At 40.5% G+C, this 23,269-nt stretch overlaps 2 protein-coding genes and 2 long non-coding RNA genes across 7 annotated transcripts; 3 read left to right on the top strand and 1 right to left on the bottom strand.

Moving 5' to 3' along the window:
- The first annotated feature begins 452 nt into the window (after nt 1-452).
- On the top strand, nt 453-1,208 carry LOC128263822 (uncharacterized). The gene has a single exon (XM_052999078.1). The coding sequence runs from the start codon at nt 474-476 to the stop codon at nt 1,164-1,166; it is 693 nt and encodes a 230-aa protein (XP_052855038.1). The 5' UTR covers nt 453-473; the 3' UTR covers nt 1,167-1,208.
- Nucleotides 1,209-1,557: 349 nt separating this feature from the next.
- On the top strand, nt 1,558-3,113 carry LOC128260600 (uncharacterized). The gene has a single exon (XM_052993744.1). The coding sequence runs from the start codon at nt 1,572-1,574 to the stop codon at nt 2,352-2,354; it is 783 nt and encodes a 260-aa protein (XP_052849704.1). The 5' UTR covers nt 1,558-1,571; the 3' UTR covers nt 2,355-3,113.
- A 556-nt stretch (nt 3,114-3,669) lies between these two features.
- LOC128261516 (uncharacterized) lies at nt 3,670-4,653 on the bottom strand. Of its 3 annotated transcripts, none has more exons than XR_008268264.1 (2): nt 4,553-4,653; nt 3,670-4,162 (listed from the first exon to the last, which is right to left on the bottom strand). It is a non-coding gene; the product is annotated as an uncharacterized LOC128261516 (long non-coding RNA). The 3 variants fall into 3 exon arrangements; XR_008268263.1 differs by having other exon boundaries at nt 4,522-4,571; XR_008268265.1 differs by lacking the exon at nt 4,553-4,653 and adding an exon at nt 4,221-4,269.
- Nucleotides 4,654-4,782: 129 nt separating this feature from the next.
- Nucleotides 4,783-6,157, top strand: LOC128264630 (uncharacterized). Of its 2 annotated transcripts, XR_008268756.1 has the most exons (3): nt 4,783-5,506; nt 5,588-5,754; nt 5,835-6,157. It is a non-coding gene; the product is annotated as an uncharacterized LOC128264630 (long non-coding RNA). The 2 variants fall into 2 exon arrangements; XR_008268755.1 differs by lacking the exon at nt 5,835-6,157 and having other exon boundaries at nt 5,588-5,761.
- The last annotated feature ends 17,112 nt before the right edge of the window (nt 6,158-23,269 follow it).

A 23,269-nucleotide genomic window follows, 5' to 3' on the forward strand; every position in this document is an offset into this window, starting at 1 on the left:
GCTGGGGCGACACCTTGAAAGTTTCAGTTGTCCTCAAATTGATTTCGGTGGATATTCTAACCAACTACTAAATATCGATAATATTTGAAGAACTTTACATGACGTTTATCCTTATATGCGTGTTTCAATATGTAAAACCTAACATTTTGACGAACTAACTCACAAATAAGCAGTCAAAATTGACCATAATTATCTTATAATGCATTTCGGATTTTTTCTCACACCTGAATACTACATAACTAAGAATTTTTAAACTTTATAAGGTAAGAAAAAAACTTTACTCTCTACGTTACGCGCTTTGTATGAATGTTACTACCAGCTATAAAAATAAAATGAAAAAATAATAGTACATTTCACGCTTGGGTAAAACAAATCTTTGTATGCACAAGAACATGATACAATTATTTCTACATGAACTAATTTTAAAATATTATTTTAGTTGGGATTGAGATCAGCGACAAGTTAGTCGCAAGATGAAGAAAAAAAGGGTATCAATCGTACTAAGCCTAATACTGAGCTTAGTCGGACAGACACTTGAAGATGAGCCGAAAGTTTCAACTCCAGAATCAGCTGCAACACCTGAACCAACTGCACCACCTGCAGCTGCCGAGGAACCTCCTAAGATCAATCAGCCAAAGTCTTTAAACAAATCGCCCGCATCCAAGTGCAAATCAACCGAAGTTCTATCCGAGAATGGCTGCGTGGATCGCGAGTTCTTCCTGAGCCGGATCATCATGCGATCCTGGAAGGACGAAGGCTTCGAGAGGGCAAAGGCCAGGGCCGGCCTGGTGGACAATATGCAGTGCAGGGAAGGCGAGATCAGGACTCCTTTTGGATGTGAAAAGCCTCGGTTAGCACCGCACAGGGAATTTAATCGAGTTAAAGTGCTCCACAGTAGACTAGAGCGCGACAAGGTGCGACACGGCGGCTATGATTATAACTTAAGGCACTCAGGGAATGACGGAGAGCACAAATTTATTAAAAGACCTAGAAAATTGGGACCTCCAATAACTGGTACCAATCGGCCACGGACGTACGTATTCTTGCCTGGCAGAACTCTAAGAGATGGACTCATGTGCCGAACTAATGAGGTGACTGGAAGAGGGAGTCGCTGCATCCATAGAAGGCGACATGTAAAAACGAAATCAATGCGAACTCACTCATGAGAACTCACCAAAAAAAAGTAGGCTAATTTGTTGGTTAAAATAAAAAATAATTTCCTGGGTACAGCTTATATTTTATTTTAGATAATTACTTATTAAATATTTTATAAATTTGATTTATGCATTAAGCTACTGATATTAGGAACTTTGAATGAACCCAGTAACTTTTTAAACCTTTTCATCTTAAATTTTATTTAATAAATTATAGAACTGAAGATTGTATACCCTTCCCTAGAGAAGATTTAGTACAACTTTTTCTCAAGTCCGAGATATCTTATATTAACTTTAAATTATAGCATGTTAAAGGTTTCTGTGACGGTGGAGCATAACAAATGAATTGTTAAGATGGGAACGTAATGCGTTCCACTTTATTTCAGTATTTCAGTCTGTTTAGTCTTGCACTCCAAGATGCAGAGTCATCGTAGCTTGTGCGGCCTGTTTATCATTTTTAGTTTTTTTGCGCTAACTGTTCAAGATGAAGCCAAAACTGAACCGCCTTCGGCAAGTGCACTACCAGCAACACCAGCGCCACTTGCACCACCTGCACCACCTGCACCACCTGCAGCAGCCAAGGAACCTTCTGAGGTCAGTAAGCAGGAGTCTTCAAATACACCTACCGCATCAAAGTGCAAGTCCACCGAAGTTCTATCCGAGACTGGCTGCGTGGATCGCGAGTTCTTCCTGAACCGGATCATCATGCGATCCTGGAAAGACGATGGCTTCGAGAAGGCAAAGGCCAGGGCCGGCCTGGTGGACAATATGCAGTGCAAGGGTAACGAGGTCAGGACTCCCTTTGGCTGTTCGAGGCGATCGTTACCACCGCACAGGGAAAGTAATCGGGTGGGAGTGCATCACAGCAGAGTGGATCACGACCAAGTGGTGATCTTCTATTCCGGTTCGAATGCACGCAGTGTTCGCCACGAAAATGGCATGGAAAAGAAAGCACCTTACTCGGGACCTCCCTTTTCCGCGCATAATCGTCCCCGAAAGAACTACATCCTGCCGGGCCGCTTGCTTCGAACTTTTCGTAAATGTCGACCTTATGAGACACTCGGAAAAGACGGTCAATGCCATCGAAAAAAGGGCAAAAACGGAAATTACAAACACAAGGATCACGTATATGGACTTCAAAAGAGACACCGCCATGAAGCACAAAGGGAAACCAGACAGATTGAGGTGACTACCGAATAGGTTTGTGTTAGTCTAGTAGCGAATAAAACAAAAACTTTTGGCCACCTTTTAATAATAAAAATGCTCAACATTTTGGTCTTAAAAGTTCTTAATACTCCAAATCTTCCAAGCTCCAAATTACTATCCATTACGAATAACCCTCAAATGTGGCAGCACATTAAATGGTCCTTTGCCATCAAGCCTCTGACAAATTTAATTTAATTTTATATTGTATGTGCTGGGTCGTTTTGTTTTACGACGAACGAGCAACCTCTTTCTTGGGGCCCATTGAGAGCAAATAAGTTGCTCGCCTTAAGTCCGAGCCAATGACAAAGGATTAATCAAAACAGATAGATGTGTCCTTTAAGGCTCACAATATGTTGAAAACATGGAAGGGGATTATGAATATAAAAGCTTCATTAAATAGGATTTGCGCCTTTCGGGTTGGCTCTTCTTTTCAATGGAGGCAACACTTTGAAATGGCTTCGGCGTAGCAATATGGAAGGCTTTGACATACTAATTAGTTAACCTCGCACGCCTGTGTGCTCGTGCGTTTTGGCCCACATTGCTCATACGCAGCGTTTTACAGACCCTCGGCGCGACAGCTAAGTGGCTGCTGTTTGCTGCGGGCGGCGCCCAAAACATGATGAATAGTTTTGCAATAATTACATTACACGGCAGTTTCACGCTCGGCCCGCCCGAAAGAAAGTCACACGTGGCTGACGCTTGGTTCGAGTGGAAACTCTGGTGACTTCCGTCTACACAGAGACAATTTTCATCATTTTCTAATATGTAAGGCCCTTTAAAACTTTCATGTATATATACTTATTTATGAATACAGATATAGATGTAAAAACTTTATCCACAAGATATTTATATTTTATTTATATTTTATTTTTGTTCAAAATATTTGTAAGTTCCTCATGATTGAATCTAAATTTGATATTCTGCCACTGTGTGCAAGTGCCAGCTCAATGGGCATACTGATGTGGAGATGAACGCGGCTGCTCCGACGGCATTAATCATGTTCGGCGGCAATTAGCAATTAATAACGTTTTGCAAAACTGTAAATTTATCGCCTACTGCTTCGTCTTAGGAATTTCCCATCATAAATTACGTTTCCTGGCTTATGAATGAAGTGAAAAATGATCCGGTGGCCATTAAATGTCTCTTGCTATCGAATGCAACTTCCGTTTTATTCCAGTTGACTTTTGGCCCTTTTGGTGATTTGCTTTTGAGCTTTTGCCAGCTTAATGACTCGTCTTTAGCATATATGACACATAGAAATGTATAAAGCTGGCAGTTGCATCTTGTCACGAACTTAAAGTTAACTTGATTGATGGCTTTATTGATGACTGCCTTAATTGCGGCCAATGCAATCGGATTTATTTCTTAGCTTCAGTTGTGTGTAATACGTATATCTATGTATAAGTTTATATTATTGAAGTAACTTGTTTACATTTAGCAAAATCACTCTTGTTTGTAGTCTTCTTCGTCTGGAATCACCAGGTAGGCTTTCAAATTAGTTGGTAATTGAGGGTCTAACGATACACCATAAAACATTTTTGGAACTAAGGCATTAAAATGCGCTAGAGTAATCTCGTCCTTTTTGAAGTCTGCCAGTACATCAGGATTTTTTCTTATGTGGATGCGAGAAATGCCGACATCCTGTTCAAAAGTTCTTTTTCGCTTCCTCATTTCCAAAGACAAATGAAAGATTTCAGACTCATGTCGCACATACTCAAGATGTTCCCTCACCATAGCCAAAGAGTCGGCAAAGGTTGGGTACATAGTACTTGAAGCCATATTGTGCAAGAAAGTCAATTGAACTGGATTGAAAGTTTATATTTAGATGAATTTTCTTTCAGACAGAAATATTCAATTTACTTAGGTTTTTTTCAGAGTTTTTTGAATTGACTTATAAAATATGGCCTTCTCTTAAACACAAAAAATTAACTTTAAATCGAATCTTTGTAAAACTTGCTGTATTATTGCTTTAGTAGGATTTCTGATATTTATTCAACAACGAGTTGTATTCAAAATAAATAACAATTTAAAATTTTTTGATTTATATAAAAAAAAAAACAAAATAATTCTAGCTTTGACTGCGTCAAGGGTTTCAAATACTTATTATTCACTTATAATGAAGAACCATTGTTTGCGCGAATATTATAATTTGCTTTCTTACTTTCAATAAAATATAGACTTGGTCGTAATACCTTAAACCATTTAAGTCGCGTCCAGCCGGACAAATGTCGCACAAAATTTATGGTCTCGCTGCGAAAGCATCGCGTGAAATTGGCTTCTAATTGCCGGCAAATGAAATGTCACAGCCTTTGGCAGACTGAATTCTAGAGGGAGATATATGTATATAAATTTGGAATGATGGGGAAAATCAGCCAAATCTCATTTCGATACACTTCAGTTGATTTGCTTGCGGCCAGGGGGGCAGAAGCAATATAAATTTCCATTTAAAATTAGACTTGGATTTAGAAGTGGTTTGCCAAATCTTGTCATAAATTCTACAGCCAATTTGAGTAAATCAGTGCAGTGATTAGTGGTCCGGTTCTCTTTTATTTATAAATGCTTCCGTAAATAGTTTATTTATAGACGAGCACCGAATCATTCAGCTAGCAACATTGCCGCTTCCAATCGCATTTATTGGGACGCTCTTCTGTGTTGCTGTATTGCTGTATTGCCGGAATTTATGCGTCAATGCACCTGACGAAAAAAGTCGAACATGTCGCACTTGAAGTGGCGAAAAAAGTGCGAGTAGTAATATATGCAAAAGGCACACTGCACATGGCAGTGGCACTCGTTTTATTTACACGACAAGTGGCAATTACAAAAATCCGCCGGCAGTAATTCTCATTTCTCTGCACGTGGAGTGGCATTAAAATGTTGCCATTTTTATTCACATTTGCCTCGACAACTCTTGGGAATCAGTTGTACAGATTAATTCGATTGTGTTCCCCTAAATTCCAAATTATATTCCCCAATAATTGGTTCGCTTTGATTTCTGCTCATTGAACATGGCCTCGGCATGCGTTTGAAGATTTTTGGCCTCAGTCGTTGGGCATATCTCTTGGCCAACTCAGATCAGCAGCAGATGCAGCCGCTTTTATTGCCTTATTGATGCAACTGTTTACATGTGTAATTAAGTTACCAGCCCAGTAAGTGTGTTGATGATATGAACAAATTTATTTGACATAATATTTGCATGTGTTTAAGCCGAGTATTTTATTTTTTTGTAGCTGACCATTGTTGTTATTACCATGGCCGAGATTCGTAGGATGCTGGACTTGGGGCTATAGCACTCGGTTATATTTATGCTGTTGCAGTATTGTTGTCGGAATTAAATCGGCAAACATGACACTCGAAAAAATAATAAAGCAATCAGTTAAGCGCAGCAACTGTGCGGGTAATTATATGAATTGTTTGCTTATTCCAACGAAACTCCCTTTTGTTTTCGTATGTTTGTTTATTTATTTATTCGCTCAGTTCGAGTGTGCGAGTGCAATGAAATTTTATGAGCTTATAGTGGTGCTAAGCATTAAATTAAAATATGCACCAATGTTAACAAGCGCCTCGGTTGATGTCTGTTGATTGCGATAAAGGCACGCTCGTAAAAGCTATGTTACGCATACGCCCTGTCATGCAGAGACCTCAACGACAAACGACAAACGACAACGACGACGTCGCCATTTTGCCTAGATGTTGTCAAACATGGCCAGACAAGGAGCGACGGGCAGAAACACCTCACTCATTGGCCAAAACTAGTGGCTGGGAGCAGGGGAAGCAGAACACCTCACACCAGTGGTGACAGCTATATATCTCCTAAAGCCGATAAATCTTTGGAAGTTTGTTAAGTTAAGTAAAAAAATATCTATTGAGTTTTTTACTTTTTAACTTTCAAAATATTTAAAATCAATTTTTAATCAAAAATTAAATAAACCGGGCTCTTTACGATAACTTTTGTTAATAAAATTGAATATTTTTGTTAGCTTGAATAAACTTTCAGTGATAAAAGTAAATAATAAAATAAAAGGTTAGGATATAAAAATAGATATTTTTATTCGATGATTCATTTATTTTAAATCATGTTGTATATAAAACCAGTTTTTGAGCTAAGATACAAATTAAAGTATATATGCAGAACGAAGTATTGTATGCTTTGTTAAATTCTACTTTAAACCGAAATGTTCTTAAAATATTTTTCTAGAGGAAAATGTTAAGAAAAGCTTTTGAACCATTTTTATTTATTTCCTAGAGAAGGAAACTATTGAAATTTGTCCAGGAAAATGTCAAAACTGTCATCTCTGATGGATTCTTACCCTCTGGCACTGGTTCCATTTTGTAGTTGGATTGCGGGCGTTTAAGAGCTCGTCTCTCCATGGACACTCACTCGAACTGAAACCCCGATACGTGGACTGTCCCCGATCCTTGTTCCTGTTCCTTCCGCCTTCCGCCTTCCGCCTTCCACCTTCCGCCGTGCTCCGTACTCCGTACTCCGTGTTCCGAGTGGCTGTGCAGATAATGCTGATGATTTTGATGTTCGTGTCATTGTCGTTCGAAAGCGTTATGCGTGACGAAACGGAAGCTCTTAAAAGGCACAATGAATAAGCGCTCCAAACGAGGCCAAAAGCCGCCCAAAAAAGCAGCCCCAGACCGACTGGTGTCTGATTTTTGGCAGGCAGTGTCCTGCGGTTCGCCATGGCACATTAAGAAGGACTCTGGTTGTAAATTCTCTCTGTTTTATGTGCATTTCGTTACGCCCTGATGCCGCCGCCGCTCTTTCTTGGCCGGAAACTCCGGCTCCGACGACTCCGGGTCCGGGTCCAAGGCAATCGCCACGCCCCGCAAATATTTCCGCAGGAAAAAATGCCGGTGGTCGGGGAATCATTATTTTAATTAGATGCGAGAGTGCTCGGTCGAATGATGGTGCTGCGTCAAAAGGATCGCAGGACAGCTGCTCCACATTATTTAATTAAATTATGCCAAGTCCTCTGTCAACCGCCGTGTGCCGGGAGTATAATGCATTGTTAATTTAGCTAAATTACGAATTTTACATATGAGCTATAAGCTTGGATTTATTTATTTGTTGTATAATAATGTATAAGAAAATAATAGTTAACATTTTTATATTAATAACTTGGCATTAAATCCATAACCAATATACTCTGATACGGATATAGCGTAACTTAAACTTTATCCCTTAAAACATTTCACTTTTCTATCCACTGTGCGGCATTAGCATAATTTATAAGCACAATTCACACATATTGGCAGCATATTTTTTGGGGCAAACATTCTAGCAGCTAATGGCTAAGCTGCCATTTAAATATCAATAATCCCTAGGCCCGATGACCGTAGAGCCATTGCTCACGCCATTTCTGTTCAGGACTGAGACATATTGTTAGCAGGCCACACACTTCCACCTCTCCGGCCGTAAAAAATCACCGACGGATGGAGTCTATCTGTCAAATACATCAAATCTTTCACCCTTCGCCGCCCTGAGCAAACATGCCAGTTCAAGCGGAGCTGAGCAGAGCTGAGCCGAGAACTGAACCAAGTCTGAAATGTGTATATCATTTGGATTGATTGCTGGGTCGGCACACGAGCCAACCCATGTCACACTCGCCAAAAATATGTTACCCTATCATCAAAGCTTTGATGATGGGATAAAAGCTTATCACTATAATTAGCGGAAAAGGGATAACAAAGAACCTAAAAGAATTTCCACAAACGGATAAAAAAAGTATTGTTTAACTGCCGACTAATATAAAAATAAAAGATTCGATTGCTAGCGATAGTATTTTATAGAATACAATTAATGTTTTGATATATAGTAAGCCATGTTAAATGAAAATGAATAGCAAGCTTTGTATGCCATTTGTTGCACTTCAAACTTGTGTAAGCAAATATTCCAAATTTGAGCATTGAATACATTTTAAATAAAAAACAAATAAAAGCACAAAAAATTTTAATAACAAAACAAAAGTATTACAAGCTGTTTTAAATAAAACCATAAATTTCGCGACTTAATTCCTCATCTTAAAGAGTAAGATGTATGTACTCGTATTCACTAATAAACAAATATTTGTCGAGTGTAGACTAGAATCCCGTCTAGAGATGTTTTGGGTTGAGCATGTGCTTTGTTCGTTTGTTTGCGGCTGTCGGCCTGCGTTTGTTTGTTGGGTGGGTGGTTGATTTTGCGTGCGTGGCGGATGTGTTTTCCGCTGGGCGGATTTCGGTTGAGCTGGGAGAAGCTGGAAAAGGCAGCGAAGAGGATGTGGAAAACCGGTACCGGAAGGTGCACCGCCGGCCACCAGACGCCAGTGCGAACCGGCGGCTTCTGCCCCGCTTGTCACACTCAGTTTGTTGACGCGTGCAGCGGTCGAAATGAGTTATGGCCCGCCGTGGATAATGGCCAATGGATCACGGATTAAAGTTGGGCAGAAATGCAGCCGAGCGAAACGATCATCGCGAGCCGCAGGCGGCATACCGCAAATAAAAAGCCATAAACAGTCAACTTCAGGCTGAAGTTCTTGGCTTGGCGGCGGAACAATGCAACACACATGCAGCACAACACATCCTCATCCCACTCAGAGCTGCTGCTGAGGAAGTTCGGGAAGCAGAAGATGTCGACGAAGTGCAAAGCGCTTCAAACGATTTTCCGCAAAGTTGACTGCCTCGTGCAGTGAAAGGTGTTTCGAGTGCACACTGCCGGTGCCACGCCCAAAACGCTCACAAGCTGATGTCTACCAAGCCACCCATTTACACAGAAACAATTTTCATCGAAATTTGTATTTGAACAAAAAGTTAAGGTCATTATTTGAAAAAAATAAAAGAAAACAATTCGCGCCATAAATAACATTCTATTAAAGAATTTTTATGTATTCAGTTATGATTTTTATAGATATGTTTAGTGGTTTCAGGCTTTAATCTGTTCAAATTAAGTATTACTGTAGGTTATGGATATCTTATATTTAAAATATCAAGTTCAATTGTTGGACATAGCTAATTTTTGTCAAGTGTAACCAACACCCAGTTTGTAAACCGTATTTATAGGACGGAGAGGAGCGGAGAGTAGTCGTGTCGTGTGTGCATACTTGTTTACGGCCAGAACAGCAGCAAAGGCGACTGAAATAAAATTCACGCCAAAAGCCTTAAGGTATTCCGCACCAGCAAAATATGCGAGTTGCTAGGACCAGCAGCAAAGAGAGTGGTGTTGAGCTGGAGAACTGGCAATAGGGGGCGGCAAGACACTTTGGCATGGGTCGCCAACTTCACACCCAATCGCGGCAAATTTTTGGCAACAAACTTTTCTGCGAGCTGAAGGAGCAGCCGGAAAAGCAGTAAAACGAACTAGCTGAAGAAATAGGCGAAGAAGAAAACAATAACACTGCAAGCTAAGTTTCATAAACTATGGGAAAATGTCTTAAATCTACACAGATAAGTAAACAGGAGTTGAAATTGCCATACCATATAATATCTTAAAGTTAATTTTCTATAAAGGCTTTGAATTTTGATGAGAAATTGATGCATTGATTGGGGAAAACTTTTTATATTTAAGCAGGCAAAAGACAGACAGACAGTTTTATTTAAATAAATATTGTAAAACCTTTTAAGATTTTAAAATACCTTTTTAGTTACTTATTTTTCAGTGCAAAATGGAACCGTTTCAGTGGAGTAGCGGAATGCGAAAGCGAAGCACCCGTAAATGTGGATGAGGATGTGGCTGCCGTGCCAGAAAATTTGGAAAGTGATGTCCTGTGGGCGTGGGTTCGGCTGGGCTCGAAGATGTAGGTGCGCCGTGTAGCCAGGACGAGTGGCGAATTTATTGCCCAGGGAAGCATATCTTGGCGCGACGTCTTCCGAGGATCCCACCGCCTTCGCTGGGGCTGCAACATGTCGCAAAGTTGTCGAAGCAGGGAACAAAGTTGGCAAACGGGCACTCCAAGAAGTTCTGCGTCCGAGGAACGCAAAAAATTAGAAGCTGAATATGTTTTAGTGGCGCAACTGTGCTGACAGTTGTGTAAAATATACGCCGGGCTCATAATTTATATCAGTTTTGTTAACTCAACGTGACTGCGTCGTGGGATCGCGCCGGGATAGGCTGCCAAGTGTATGCCTGAGCATCTGGAGTACGCCCATCCTCAGGGATTTTTCCCGGTCTGAGTCGAAGTCTGGGCTTCCAAGTCCCTGGATACTTTCCACGAAGCCAAGAGCAACGGCCGCACGTTCGTGCAATTAGCCAAATGGCCACGCCATCTGACTTATTTGACTTCGGGTGCGTTTTTCGTCCCACTTTTTCTGGCTAGACCAGAAAAAATTACCAACGAAAGGCAAAGGCAAAATTTAAAAATTGAAAAATCGCCAATCACCTCAAGACACATTTACTAAAAAATTTTATTACGTAAATGTATTTGGAATTTAATTTTTGAAATGGCATTGCATTAACCTATTGGACTGCTTACTCTGAGTTTAACCACTTACAGAAACAACATTAATATACAATTAATGTTAAGGTTAAGCAAACATGACTTAATTTAAATCTTATTTCAAATCTACTATGCAATCCAATGTTTTATTAGCGTGACAAATATTATTTTACCGCTCATAAAAAAATTTGAGTAACATGGAAAACCTTTAAAAGCTTGAAATAAATTTCGTTCTGAAAATTGAGTTTTGTGCTTTCTCTGTACGAGAAGTACGTCCAAATATTTACAAAAGCCTTGGGCAAAGCCAGCTATTGTTAAATTTATGCTGAATAGCTTTGGGGCTATTCCAACCTGAAGTATTCGTTACGCAAAATTTTCATTTTCGACAGAGATCCGCAAAATGCCGACGATCTGCCCCACAATAACTCAAATCCCAAATGCCTGCCATTAGTGGTCTGGAGCAGGCGGTCCTCTCATAGTTTTTGTTTAATTAACTGGCAAGCAGGGAGCCTCAAAGGGGGAAAACCCCGAGAGCATTGTTAATCCACTTTGAGAACTCAAAATGCTGTAATCTTTAAATGTCTGGGGTCGTAGGAGAGCAAAAGCTGACCACAAGAAAACCGCAGCCCATAATGACAAAAGGGGATTTTCCATTTACCTTGCTTGGGGTTTCCCCTGAATCTTGCACGGATTTCTTATTTTGCACCGGAAAAAAATAAACTTAAAAAATGTATAGTTACAGTGTCGTATATATCATAATTTGTTTCTGATTGTACGATAATAGTATTAGTATTTCAGAGGCAGTACAAATTATTTCAATTAATTTCGAGTTGACAAAATATAATATTAAACAGTATTTGCTACTGGTCTCACTGTGTGTCTCACTTGGTTTAACTTGAGCTAATCAAATTACTTTAATTAGCCCGTTCTAGACGTTAAAGCAACCGACAGCTCAGGAAAGGCGATTGTGGGTTTTGTTTGCGACCTGGGACTCCATTCGTCTGTCAATCAGAAACGAAGGAGCGATTTCGATTCGAATGATGGGAAATTGACAAAATGAAATCAGTCATAAGAATCGGGAGCAATGCAGCAAGGAACAATAACAATAAGAGTAAATCTCATTATTCTTCATTTGATTTTACATTCGCAGGCTCTTGAGAGTCGAGAATATCGAGTCGAGTCGAATCGAATCGAATCGAACCGACTGAATCTCGCCTTTCGCACGCGGCTCACAGCAGCTCGTAACGTTGTTTTTACCACCCGCCCATTGTTGTTATAAATTTCAATTAAATAAAAATCAAATTAAATTATATGATGGCCATCGATGATGATAATAACGATGATGATGATTATGATGACGACAATGACGACGATGACGGTGAAATGTCGATGGCTATGACGTGCAGCCGGATAGCGAGACTGCCCCATAATTGAAATCTTCAATGTGCTGATTTTAATGGCCACACAGTCATTGCAATTACTCGTACTTTGGGTTGCAAGTCCATCAAAGACCGCCTGATTTATTGGTTGGTCTTGCGCGAATAGCCGTAATGAGTTGAACTCTGGGTTAATTACTTTATATGGCCCCAGCTCCGAACCGATATCGATTCGTAATCAGGATGAGAGCCCACTACTCGCTCGCTTTTTGTGACATGCAATCTTTGTCATGTTTTCGATTTCCCAATTCGTATTTGATTTGATTGCAGAAAAAACCTTGCACCCCGTCCGCTCTCTGCCATTTTTCCCTTTTAATCTTTTTCATTTTGCGGCCACAATTTAGTGCATTTTACTTTGTTTGTAATGTCAGCAATGACAGTTGATGCTGCTGCCGCAGCTGCCGTCGCAGTGGCAGTTGTTGTCATTTCACAATTTGACCCAGGCGACCAGTTTTCCCAGCTTTCCCGGCTTTCACCAGCTTTCCGGCAAGGCGGGCGAACAAAGTTGACATTCTGCCAAGTGCAATTAATATTTGATTGCGCGCTAAGCAACTGCGTTCGACCCGAGCCGCCTGCAAGTGCCAGCGAAAACATAAATCTCGACTGATGTTCCTGCAACTTTAGTTTATTAATTTGTATGTTTTTATTTAAGCTATAAGTCTTTAAACAGTTGAGTAAAAAATCGAAACTATTTTAACAGTAAGCAGCTATAATATTCTAAACTAAAATTTTGAATATATTCTGGTTCCCTTGATCCTTTGACCTAGATTATTTGAACAGTAAGTCTTTTTTGTTCTGTACACCGCTGATTCAGCTGTAACTTTGATATTTTAAGTAAGTGGAGTTGCGGACTTTGGGCCACAAACTTTTCCATTAAACTGTGTCCGGAAATTATCTCGTCGCATTAACGCAAAACGCTGTTCGCTCGTAAATCCCAACCCACTCCGCTGCCCCTTTTCAGCGGACTCAGACTGCCATCAAAGCCTGATGGCAAAGTTTTGCATTCGGCTCCAAAATGAATTAAAAACGATTTTATAGTTGCATCAGCAGCAGCGGCAAAGCTCTGGAAAATGTAGATAAACATGAGAGGACCGAGTGCAGTACAATTTCGGGAGTGCCCAAAGCCAGAGCCAAGCATAAACAGCCTTGTGAAACACCCTCCATTCCGGGTGTTTCTGGTGGCTCAGGCACGCATGCCATTTGGCAAATGAATTTCCCAGCAAATAAGCAATTGTGCTGTTCCCGCACTGCTAAACCTCCAGATCCCCGCCTGCAGCTCTTTTTCAGGTTAGAGCAGGTCAGTCCTGGCACAGAAATGGAATCTAAAGAGCCCAGGATGTTCTGCACAGATAAAAATTCATTGAGCAAAAGCTAAATATATCATGAATTCCGAGTTTAAATTATATTTATACCAATGTTTTTTATTTCTTTTTGTGTATGATAAATTTCCCACCAAAGGTTTTTAAAATTGTATATATCCTGAAATATACTTTGATATAAAATTTATTTTAAAGAACTACGGCACAGGAACGATCGTATAATTAAGCGGAAATCATTATTTCCCCCCTTTCTTGTTTTATTCAAGATTTGAAATCTTACATTTTTTTCCCGAATACAATAATTCCACAAATAAGATAGAAAAGTGTAAGTTGCCAGTTCTTATCGCATTTCATTTAGCGTTTTCTCAGTGTACATTTTTAAGGCTCTGACAATGCGCAACCTGAGCTGCCTTAGCCCTTAAGCTTTACTGCCTGCCGACAAGCTGCGTACTTGATGTATTAAAGCAGCGGCGTACATGGCGTATGATTCATATATGCAGTACCCGGAAAACGGCTCTGAAATCCGGGTCTTTGTAAAGAACCGATGCACTTTGCCAAAGGCTTTGACCCGGTGGCGTTCAATTAATTAAATGTCACGGGCAATAACACGTACCAATTGCCCTTGTGTGGGATAAGTTAATGGCCAGGCGAAAAACTTTTCTTTGAAATAAAAACGAGCAAAAATTTTCTGAAAAACTAATTACAGAAATTTAAGAGGCTCAACGAAAACTAGCCCGTTGGCAATTTTTCACCGCAAAATTCAGTAACGAAATAAAGGCAGCTGTGAGAAGCTCAACAAGTTGCCGCGGGAAAAGCTCGAAACTGCAAACAAATAATTTAAGTGCTGGCCAACATTCGGTTAAAAACGGAATGCAGTCCGTTGAATTAATTGTTAAATCAACGATAAAGAGTGAAACATTCCATGAAACGGAATGAAACCATAGCAAAAATCAGATTCAAAGGAGTGCAAATATGTTGTGAAAAAGGGAGGGAGCATTTAATTCGCAGAAAGAAAAGAGGATTTGGGATTTCGAGTCGAGATAGTTGCAGATGCAACTGAAGTTAGTGTTTCTCTGATTCTGGTTTTTGTTGCTGCTTTGGCTGCTGTTGCTGCTGTGGTCTGCCTGCCGTTATGCTTTAACTAAATTGCGGTGTTTGCGGCCAGTTGCCACCCGACTGCCACGCCCCCTTTTAATCCCCGCGCATGTTAGTGTGCGTCTGTGTGCCGACAGCAAACACTCAAACAATTAAAAGTAAAAATACTACAAAAGTTTTCGCATTAGTTTTGCGTTGATGATGCGCTGCAAGTCGCCGCCCGTCGACAGCGGCTGCAGAAATTAGCAGCAGCAACTAATGCGCACCACTCGACTGTATACAGTTGCGGTCAGGCAAATAGCTCTCAGGAAATATCTGAAATACCATTAAAAGTGGGTCGCTTTGCTTGCTGATTCTTTACCAGAGACTTTGTTTTATAAAATGTAAAACATTTATGTTGGCATTGGCAAGGTATAACTGTATATTTAAGCTAAATGTATAATACTATGATAGAATATAAAAAAAAAGTTCGATAAATTCGATAAATTGTATACATCTAAATTTTCATTAGCCAACAGATTTCAATGTTTGGGGGCACCTGGAAGTTTATTAAATAGTATTTTTTGTATGTTTTTAAGGTTTTTGAATGGCAAGTAAATCTTTTTCTATCTTTCTTAATAAATAGTGACACTGCCACTATTCTGACCGCAGCTGTCCCCGTGTGTCTGTGTCGCTGTTGGGGACGCAGGGAAACCCCAGCACGAAGCCAAACGCTTCGCTTCAAAACCCGTTTGCCTGTGCTTAATGCGGCGCGTCAGTGCCAAGTGTCGCGGTTGCAGAATAACGCTTCAGTTGCCGCGCCCGATTTCGGTACTCCGGCAGCATTTTCCGCCATTTTTGCGCTTCTGGCAGTTGCTTTCTCCTGCTCTCGACTGCTTTCGCCTGCTTTTCCCGGGGTTTCCCCGCTTTTCCGCATTTCGGCCGCCCAACCGCAGCCGCAAGTCTTAAAGTGCCTTGGGACTGGTGCCTGCAACACCTGGTACACCTGAAGCTGCTGGTTTTGGCTGAGGCGAACCGAAAGTGCGGTGGCCCAGGCACTTAGAGCGCTGCCACTACGCGCAGCTCAACGCGATGATCGATCAATTGGCCAGCTCGGTTCGTTTTGGCCGCGTCTGAGTGGCATACGCAACGACGGGACACGGGAAGCCGAGGGTTCCGAGCTGCTTTGGATTGGATACCGGGGCAATCAGCACAAGCACTGCTGCTCATTGGAGTCGCCAAGTCGACAGCCAGAGAACTACCAAGATGGCCCTGCAACCGGACCTTTTGTCCTGCTTCAATTAAGCTAATTGGATGTAGGTAAACATAATTGGCCAAACTAATTTGTGATTCTCCGGCCAGATGCTGCTGAGCTGGCAGTGTGTTTTGTAGCTGCACTACGAAAAAAAACTAGCAGAATGGTTATTGTATAGCTATTTTTAAAAATAAAATTATAGATAAAACATAGCTTATTAGTAAATCATTGTCATTTAAATCACCATACTTCCAAACTGTTACTACAGTAATAAAAGTATGTCAAAGCATTCAATTGGCCGTAAAGATAATGATTGATTTCTCCGTGTATAAATTAGATGCTGAAGAAGAAGGGGAACTCACATGGCAATTTATCGGTCACACAATGACACGTCGACGACATTGACAAATTTTAAGATTAGTAGTGTCCGACAAGAAGGGCAGCAAACTTCATTAATTTAATGACAGCAAATTGAGTACGAGTTCGTTGGAGAGTCGAAGATGGGCATAAATTGCATTGCATATTTATGTGGGAGCAGGGTTTTCGGGGATCAAGTCGTTCGGTTGAGGCCCTGTAATGGGCTTGGGGCCAATAATTATGATAATCGAATGTCTCTCGACAAGGCCAATCGGCAGTCGCTAATTGCGCATATTAATGGCAACACGGCGACCTGCTTATTGATGGTCTGGGTTTTTCGCCCTAATATCAAGCGTTTTCCGTAGCCATTTTCAAACCGTTCGAAACGGAAAATAATTAACGACTTTACCGCGCACAGTAATTGCAAAAGTTTTAATGAATTTTAACTATTTACGCTACACGTATGAGCCATTTCATATTTGGCTTTGGCGCACAGAAACTTTTATTGCCATTTGCAGCGCTGATTTTGCGCTTTGAAAAGCGCTCAAAGTACAAAAACGTACCATATATTATATATAAGAATTTTGCAGGGAAGTGAAAGCGGGCGAAAGTCGGAAAAGGCTGCCTTAAATGCAGTTAACGAAGCGTTCAAGGTTAGCCATCGCCATCCAGGCAGTCGGAGCATAAAGCACACCGGGAGCATGAGTTGCACTTTAAGCAGGCAAATTTATTTCGCACGACTTGTGCAAAGACATTCGCACAATGCTCTGCAAAGTGTACGAGGACATGATGTAAGGCCTGTGCTGGGGATTGCCAGTGAAGGTAACAGCTCAAAGGATCTGAAGGATCCATCACGTACTGCTCATAAATCCATTGAAAACATTTACAAAATCACTAATGACATTATTGAATATAATATATGCAGACCCAAATTCTCTATTTTAATAAACATAAATTTTATTTGTATTTGGTACAATTGTATTACCTACTTTTTTTTAAGCAAACAGCAGAATACCCTAATATAAAACATGATAGATTTTTAAATCTTTTTAAAAAATGTGTAATCTATAAGATTTTATCCACTCAGCTTTTCCAGGACAAACGATATAAATTTTTCTTGCACTGTGCCACAATGAATTCACCTTACCATTTCCCGAGTGTCATGGCCATATTTACGTTATCATTTTTCCAGCATTTCATTCTGCGAGTCACGTTGTTGTCATTGCCCGCTGAACAATAAATAAGGCAGCGCAAGTGGGCCATTCCCAGTGTTTATGTTTACCGTGCCACAGTCTGTTTGTCAAGCGATTAAATTGACCGCTGCAAAATGGCACAAGTGCTTACCTAATAAAACGATGTGATATTTCATTGATTTCGGCCTTTAATTACCGCCCGGCGGCATGTGTGTGTCATTGAGCTAGGTGCCGGAAATAGGCCCTGTAATGAGCAATTTGCATTTGGAGAATGAGCTTGCGCCAGAATTGGCCAATTGCATTGCGGCGGCTCAATCATTAATTGCATTCGAGGCCTGGGGATAAACTTTTTGTCAGATGTCCCCCGACAAACTAATTTAAAAGTCGAATAGAATTTGCAAGTATTTCGCCAGATAGTTTCTCTTGCATCTCCTTTTGTTTTTATTCCTGGGACAGCCGACTCCCAGGGGTTCCACTTCGGATAAGGGGGGCCACGGCAATATGCAAAACTGGCAGACAGCTCGATAGATGGAAAAACTGCCAGGAGGAGCCAGGCGGTCGGACAGGAGCACCCAAAGTCGGAACAGACGGCTAGATTTGCGTGTCGAAAGTTGGCTGGCTGGCCTTTTAAATTGGCGCTTAAGTTGAAATTGATTCATTTGGACAACGGCAAGCCCGCTGCTGGTGGTGCTGGTGATGCTGATGGTGCTGGGTGCCCCGCCATCCCAAACTACTTACATGCAACGACGCGATAATTTAATTTATTTTCAAACTCAATTTCACGAATTTTTTTTCGCACGCTCGCGCTTTTGACTTGACTTTGTGCATTTCTCTTTTCACAATTTAATACCCTCGCAGGGTGTATAATGAATATATTAATTCGGTTATTGGTTGGACTTGCTGAAAAAATGATTAATGAACTTGTTCAACAACGTCAAGCATTACAGGTTTATGAACAACTGGTTTAAAAAAAGGTATAAAAATGAAAGCATACAAGTTTACTTTAAGAAATTAAAACAAAAACCAAAGGTATTTTCTTGTTGTGGTTTTAATTGTAGAAATTTAAATATTCTTTACAATTTAAAAACTAGCTGTATCAAAATTAACCATTTTTGCAAAATAAACTTTATTTTCTAATTTTTGATGTTGCAAAAAAAAAAACCGAAGTTATTGAGCAAAATAAAGGTACCTCTTTATTCGATCACCGTTGGCCTTTTCCTTCCGTTTTCATTTAACGCTGCCGTGTTGCCGTGTTGCCAAGCCCAAACGGACCGAACTGACTAGAACAGAGAGTGGCAGCGAGAACAGAGATCCGGGGACTGGACTTCATTATGGCCAACCGGCTGTCCGGCGGATTGCCCACCCCTTTCGCAGGCCCGGACTAAAGTGGAATTCTCGCTAAAACAGTAAAAATTGCATTGTTATGCCCGGAAAAGTCGGACTTGGATAGAGTCGGTCCAGAATGTGCTCCGTTGCCTCCAGACGAGTGAGAACCCACGGCAACAACAGCAGCAGCAGCCTCGAAATGGAAATATTTTCACTCTGATTTATTTCGCCTCTCCTCACCTGCCAATTAGTTGAAACTCATTGAGTGGGCCTTGAGCTTGAGAGATGGCCTGCGGCTTTCCAGGGAGTTGGCCAAATTGAATTTGGCACTCGTACGCAAGCACATATAGTGCACTTTTCATCTTTCAACGCGGCACACTTTTTTTGAGATTTTCAAGCGAGTGGTCGAGTTTTTGAACCGCAGCACCGCGGATTCTAAACGAAATGCGTTTGCCATTCGGCGGAAAATGGCCTAGTTAACGGTTTCATTGCACTTATCATTATCCTTAAATTAGTAATGTTATTTGGCCAAAGGTCAATAATAAAACCTATAAAAGCTTAAACATTTTTTAAGCCTTTTATTTCTCTCAACAAGATAATTAAAGTTTGATGCAGCATTTTAATCTAATAAACCAGTTGTTTTTGCAACAAAAATAACTGTGCCCAAATAAATAATTATTCCAAATTACGAAAACAAATAAAAATTGTTTTAGCTGAATTAACTTGTTTTGGAATGCTAATTGCAAAATAAATACTCGGTGATAATAAATAATCAAACATTTGTAAATTGCTGTAATTACCAGTTTTAAACTTAGTCCCTTTATTAAACTCATTCAGGTTTTTTTGATCATTAGAGGATTTATTTATTGCAGCCAAACAAATGCAGGAAATTTTTAAAGTGACATCCTACAATGCCACTGGCGATTCAATATATTTATAGGATGCCATTTCTTTAAGTGCCGCGATTATATAAGCTTAGCTGTGTGTACTTATTTCCGAGTGTGAGTGTGAGTTCGAGTTTGAGTTTGAGTTTCTGTGCGGGAGTGGGCGCTTAAGTCCGTGTGATTGATTGCCTGTAAAATATATTATATTCGCGTATTAAATTTATTGACATTCCCGCGCAAATAAATCACGACTTGGTGTGACATGACAGCGCATCGGAAGTGAGGAAACTGGCGAGTGTCTGGCAAAGGATTTTCTCGCATTATCGCGAAAGCGTGGGTTTGGAAATGCTTTTCCCCTTTTCAAAGTGAACAACTTTAAGTCATTTGGTGAACTTTTCATTCCAGGCAAATTAAGTTTGCATAAACTTATGATTAGTTAGTCCGAGTTTCGATTCGTTAAAAACTTGATTATGTTAGGTCATGGACTTGCATAAACAAACATCTAACAGTTACCTAACTTTCTTCCATTATTTGTTTTAATAGATTTCCACACACACAGAATTTGCAGCCACTTACTGAACGCCCCAAGCACCTTTCCTTAAATGCACTCAAAAAACAAAACCTTTTTTTACAGTCCGCAAATATTATTCTTGCACTATAAAGTTAAATAAGATAGTATACTTTGGTGTGCATTGTGTTACTTATGATTCTTTTATTTATTTTGCAGTCTTTTTATGAACCTCTAAATTAATGGAAAGGAATGAATATGAAACTATTTTTTTCGAGTGCTTTTAACGACCATATTCAACTTTAACTGGCTGAGAGCCGCAAAGTCCGCTGGCGGCAAAATGCAAAAGGCAAAGCAAATCCTGAAAACGCTCCTCCTTCTGGCCAGGCTCACACACTCGACCCAACTCTAGTTGATGTTTGTGTTGTTTTTTGGCAGCATTTCTGAGCAAATTAGATTTGGCAACTTAAACTTTTCTATAACTTTACTCATGTAGAACTTAAGCCTTTTTCGTGTAGTTTTCCAAGAATTTCTTATTAAATTAGCTACTTTTTCAAAAGAAACGAACTCACCACCACAGGAAGGCAAGGAAAAAAGGGGCCAAAAAAAATGTACGAAATTTGGGGGTTTTTGGGAAATTTTCCCTACCTCCTTGAAGGCTGCAATCATTGGTGGTTGTGTGTGGGTATGCTGAAAAGTTTAACACACGATTTCGGACACACGCAAAAGTTGCAATGACAAGAGAGCCTGGGCTTCGAATTATCGGCAGCGTTTGAAAAGCAAAACTTTGGCCCAAATTGAATAGCTAATTGATTATGTAAGCCGGCAGTTCGGAATGGACTTTAAGCAGATGGCTCGCCCTCGTTTCGTTCATTTTTCTGCTTCTGGCTCTCCTCTGAAAGTCCTTTACCCAACTTGTCAGCGGCGGCCGGCTGCTTTTTGGCTTTTTAGCTTTTTGGCCATGGGCCAAGCCAAAAGTGTCCTGTTTTGTGGTATGATCTTATCTCAATGCCTGCACCCAACAACATTCTGTTGTCACCGGGCTTTGTGTGTGGGGTTCGCTGTGGTTCGGCCTTGGCATCTTGACTTGGCCATAGATGTGGCTCTGGATGTGCCTTCTGCCTGATGCCTAGTGCCTGTCCCCTTGGCACATTCCCCTGGGCGTTGGCACAATTTGGCTGCAACTGCTTGGAAAATGACAGAAACTGGAGAAACTACAGCTGGTGCCCCTTGTTGTGGGTCAGAATTTAAGTTGCAGGCGCACTTAGGACGCATAATGATAACCCTTGACTTTCGCACAGGCAGCAGCAGCAGAAGTAACAGCAACAGCAGCACAAAACAGTACAGTGCGGAACACAACAGAGGAGCATAATACGAAGAATCCGAACAAGTGGGCCTAACGAGTGAGCAGCTTTTTATGCGTGAGCTCTACAAGCAGCAACTGACTGGCAAATGATGTCAACGAGAGGTTGCATGCCACACAACACGCCGGAGAGGGGCACATCAGCAATAAGAATTCACTTAAACAAATCAACATGTAGAACAAAAATTTAAATTCAATTTTCAAAATTATTTGGGGTAAGATACTTGAATATTTCTTATGCTTTATAAAGGTATTATCGAAATTTATGAAAACATAATCGACATAATTTAAAATTAATTTTTCTCGCAGTGTTTGCGAATACCGGCAGAGGCTCAAGTGCCTTCAGGCATTGGCAAATACTTGTAAATCACAACACAGGCCAACAAATGCGTCGTTGCGATGGGGTGGGTGGCCTTGTGGGTGGACTGGGTGGTTGGGTGGTGCGTGGCATGCCTAAAAGCATGCAAATGCCTTTGTAAATGGCGCTAATTTGAGTGACAGCCACAATTGCCAGCCACTCGGCAGCATCCGCAAAATTCTCGTCTCGAAGCCAAAGAAAGAATAACCGCAAACATATACATGCAATCCCATTCGGTGGCTTAAATTTAAAAAGCTGGCGGTTCGAGCGAAGGGCGTAAATGGTTCACATTTCAGAGTGGAATAGTGGTTGGGTTTCGGGGCTTGAAAAAATGAACCAACTCAATGGCATGCCATATAATATTTTATGCTGATAAATTGCCTTTTTTATTGCATTTGCTTTTGAGTGAAAACATTTTCTTGGCGGTGCTGGTTGGCGGGCGTGGGCAGGTCAACGGTCCTGCTGAGAAATATGGCAATTCTTAGAGAAGTACACTTAAGGTAAACTAGTTAGCAACAGACGTTAAATATTAATCGCTTTCAATAAATCTTAAAATATATCTAGAAGAGAATAAATAGACTAACAACATAGCTAATTTCACCAAGCAATTGTGTGCCTTTAAATGTTTTTTAATTTAATTAAAAATAAGTATCATTTAAATGTGTTCGCTGTAAGCCACATTTAAACCCCTTTTTTATTGGGATAAATTCCAATAGCTGAACCATTTAGGTGGATTTTTTTTAGTGTATACGACAGCAGCTGAATGTGTGTGGAATTGGCCAAAAGGCAGCTGGCAAAAGGCAAGAGGCAACAGCCAACAGCCAAAGAAGCAGCCGCCGCATTTCGGGTCGCCCTGGTCGTTTGTTATGTAGCTGATGTTTGATTATTATGTTTGATGGCATTCGCCAGTGCTAGGTCCTGGCTTTGATGAATGATCCAACACTTTGTGGCAGGCAGCCAGTGGCGCTGGAAACTGGAGACTGCGAGCTATCCGCCGGAGCAGCAACAACTTGTCCGGCTTTCAACTGCATGTATCTCCAGCTGCTAGGGTCGCTGAGCGTGAACGGGTTGGTTTAACCCGTAAGATGATCTGGGGCTAGAAAAATAAGATATCACTCATTCTATCATTTTGAATTGTAATTTCTCGGTTTTTTTTTGCTTAAGGAGGAAACTAAAAGCAAGTTTTTGTATGCAAACAATCTCACAATGTACAGATATTGATATAAACATGTAAATGTGAATAGAAAGCATTATTTTTATCGAATGTTCTTAATTGATCGATCTACTTTAATAAGCACATTCTAACTTATTTTTGTCAATCTTAGCCAAATTTTTAAAGTTTTTACCATCTCGCTTATATACAGTTTTGATATAGCTCAAACGTTATTAATCATAAGGCAAATCAACTTCGCTGAGTTT

The sequence above is a fragment of the Drosophila gunungcola genome, chromosome 3R, assembly GCF_025200985.1.
Source record: "Drosophila gunungcola strain Sukarami chromosome 3R, Dgunungcola_SK_2, whole genome shotgun sequence".
Lineage (NCBI taxonomy): Eukaryota > Metazoa > Arthropoda > Insecta > Diptera > Drosophilidae > Drosophila > Drosophila gunungcola.

Excerpts from the sequence above, each read along its gene's own strand:
- LOC128260600 (XM_052993744.1), top strand. The coding sequence starts at position 1,572 with ATGCAGAGTCATCGTAGCTTGTGCGGCCTGTTTATCATTTTTAGTTTT.
- LOC128263822 (XM_052999078.1), top strand. The coding sequence starts at position 474 with ATGAAGAAAAAAAGGGTATCAATCGTACTAAGCCTAATACTGAGCTTA.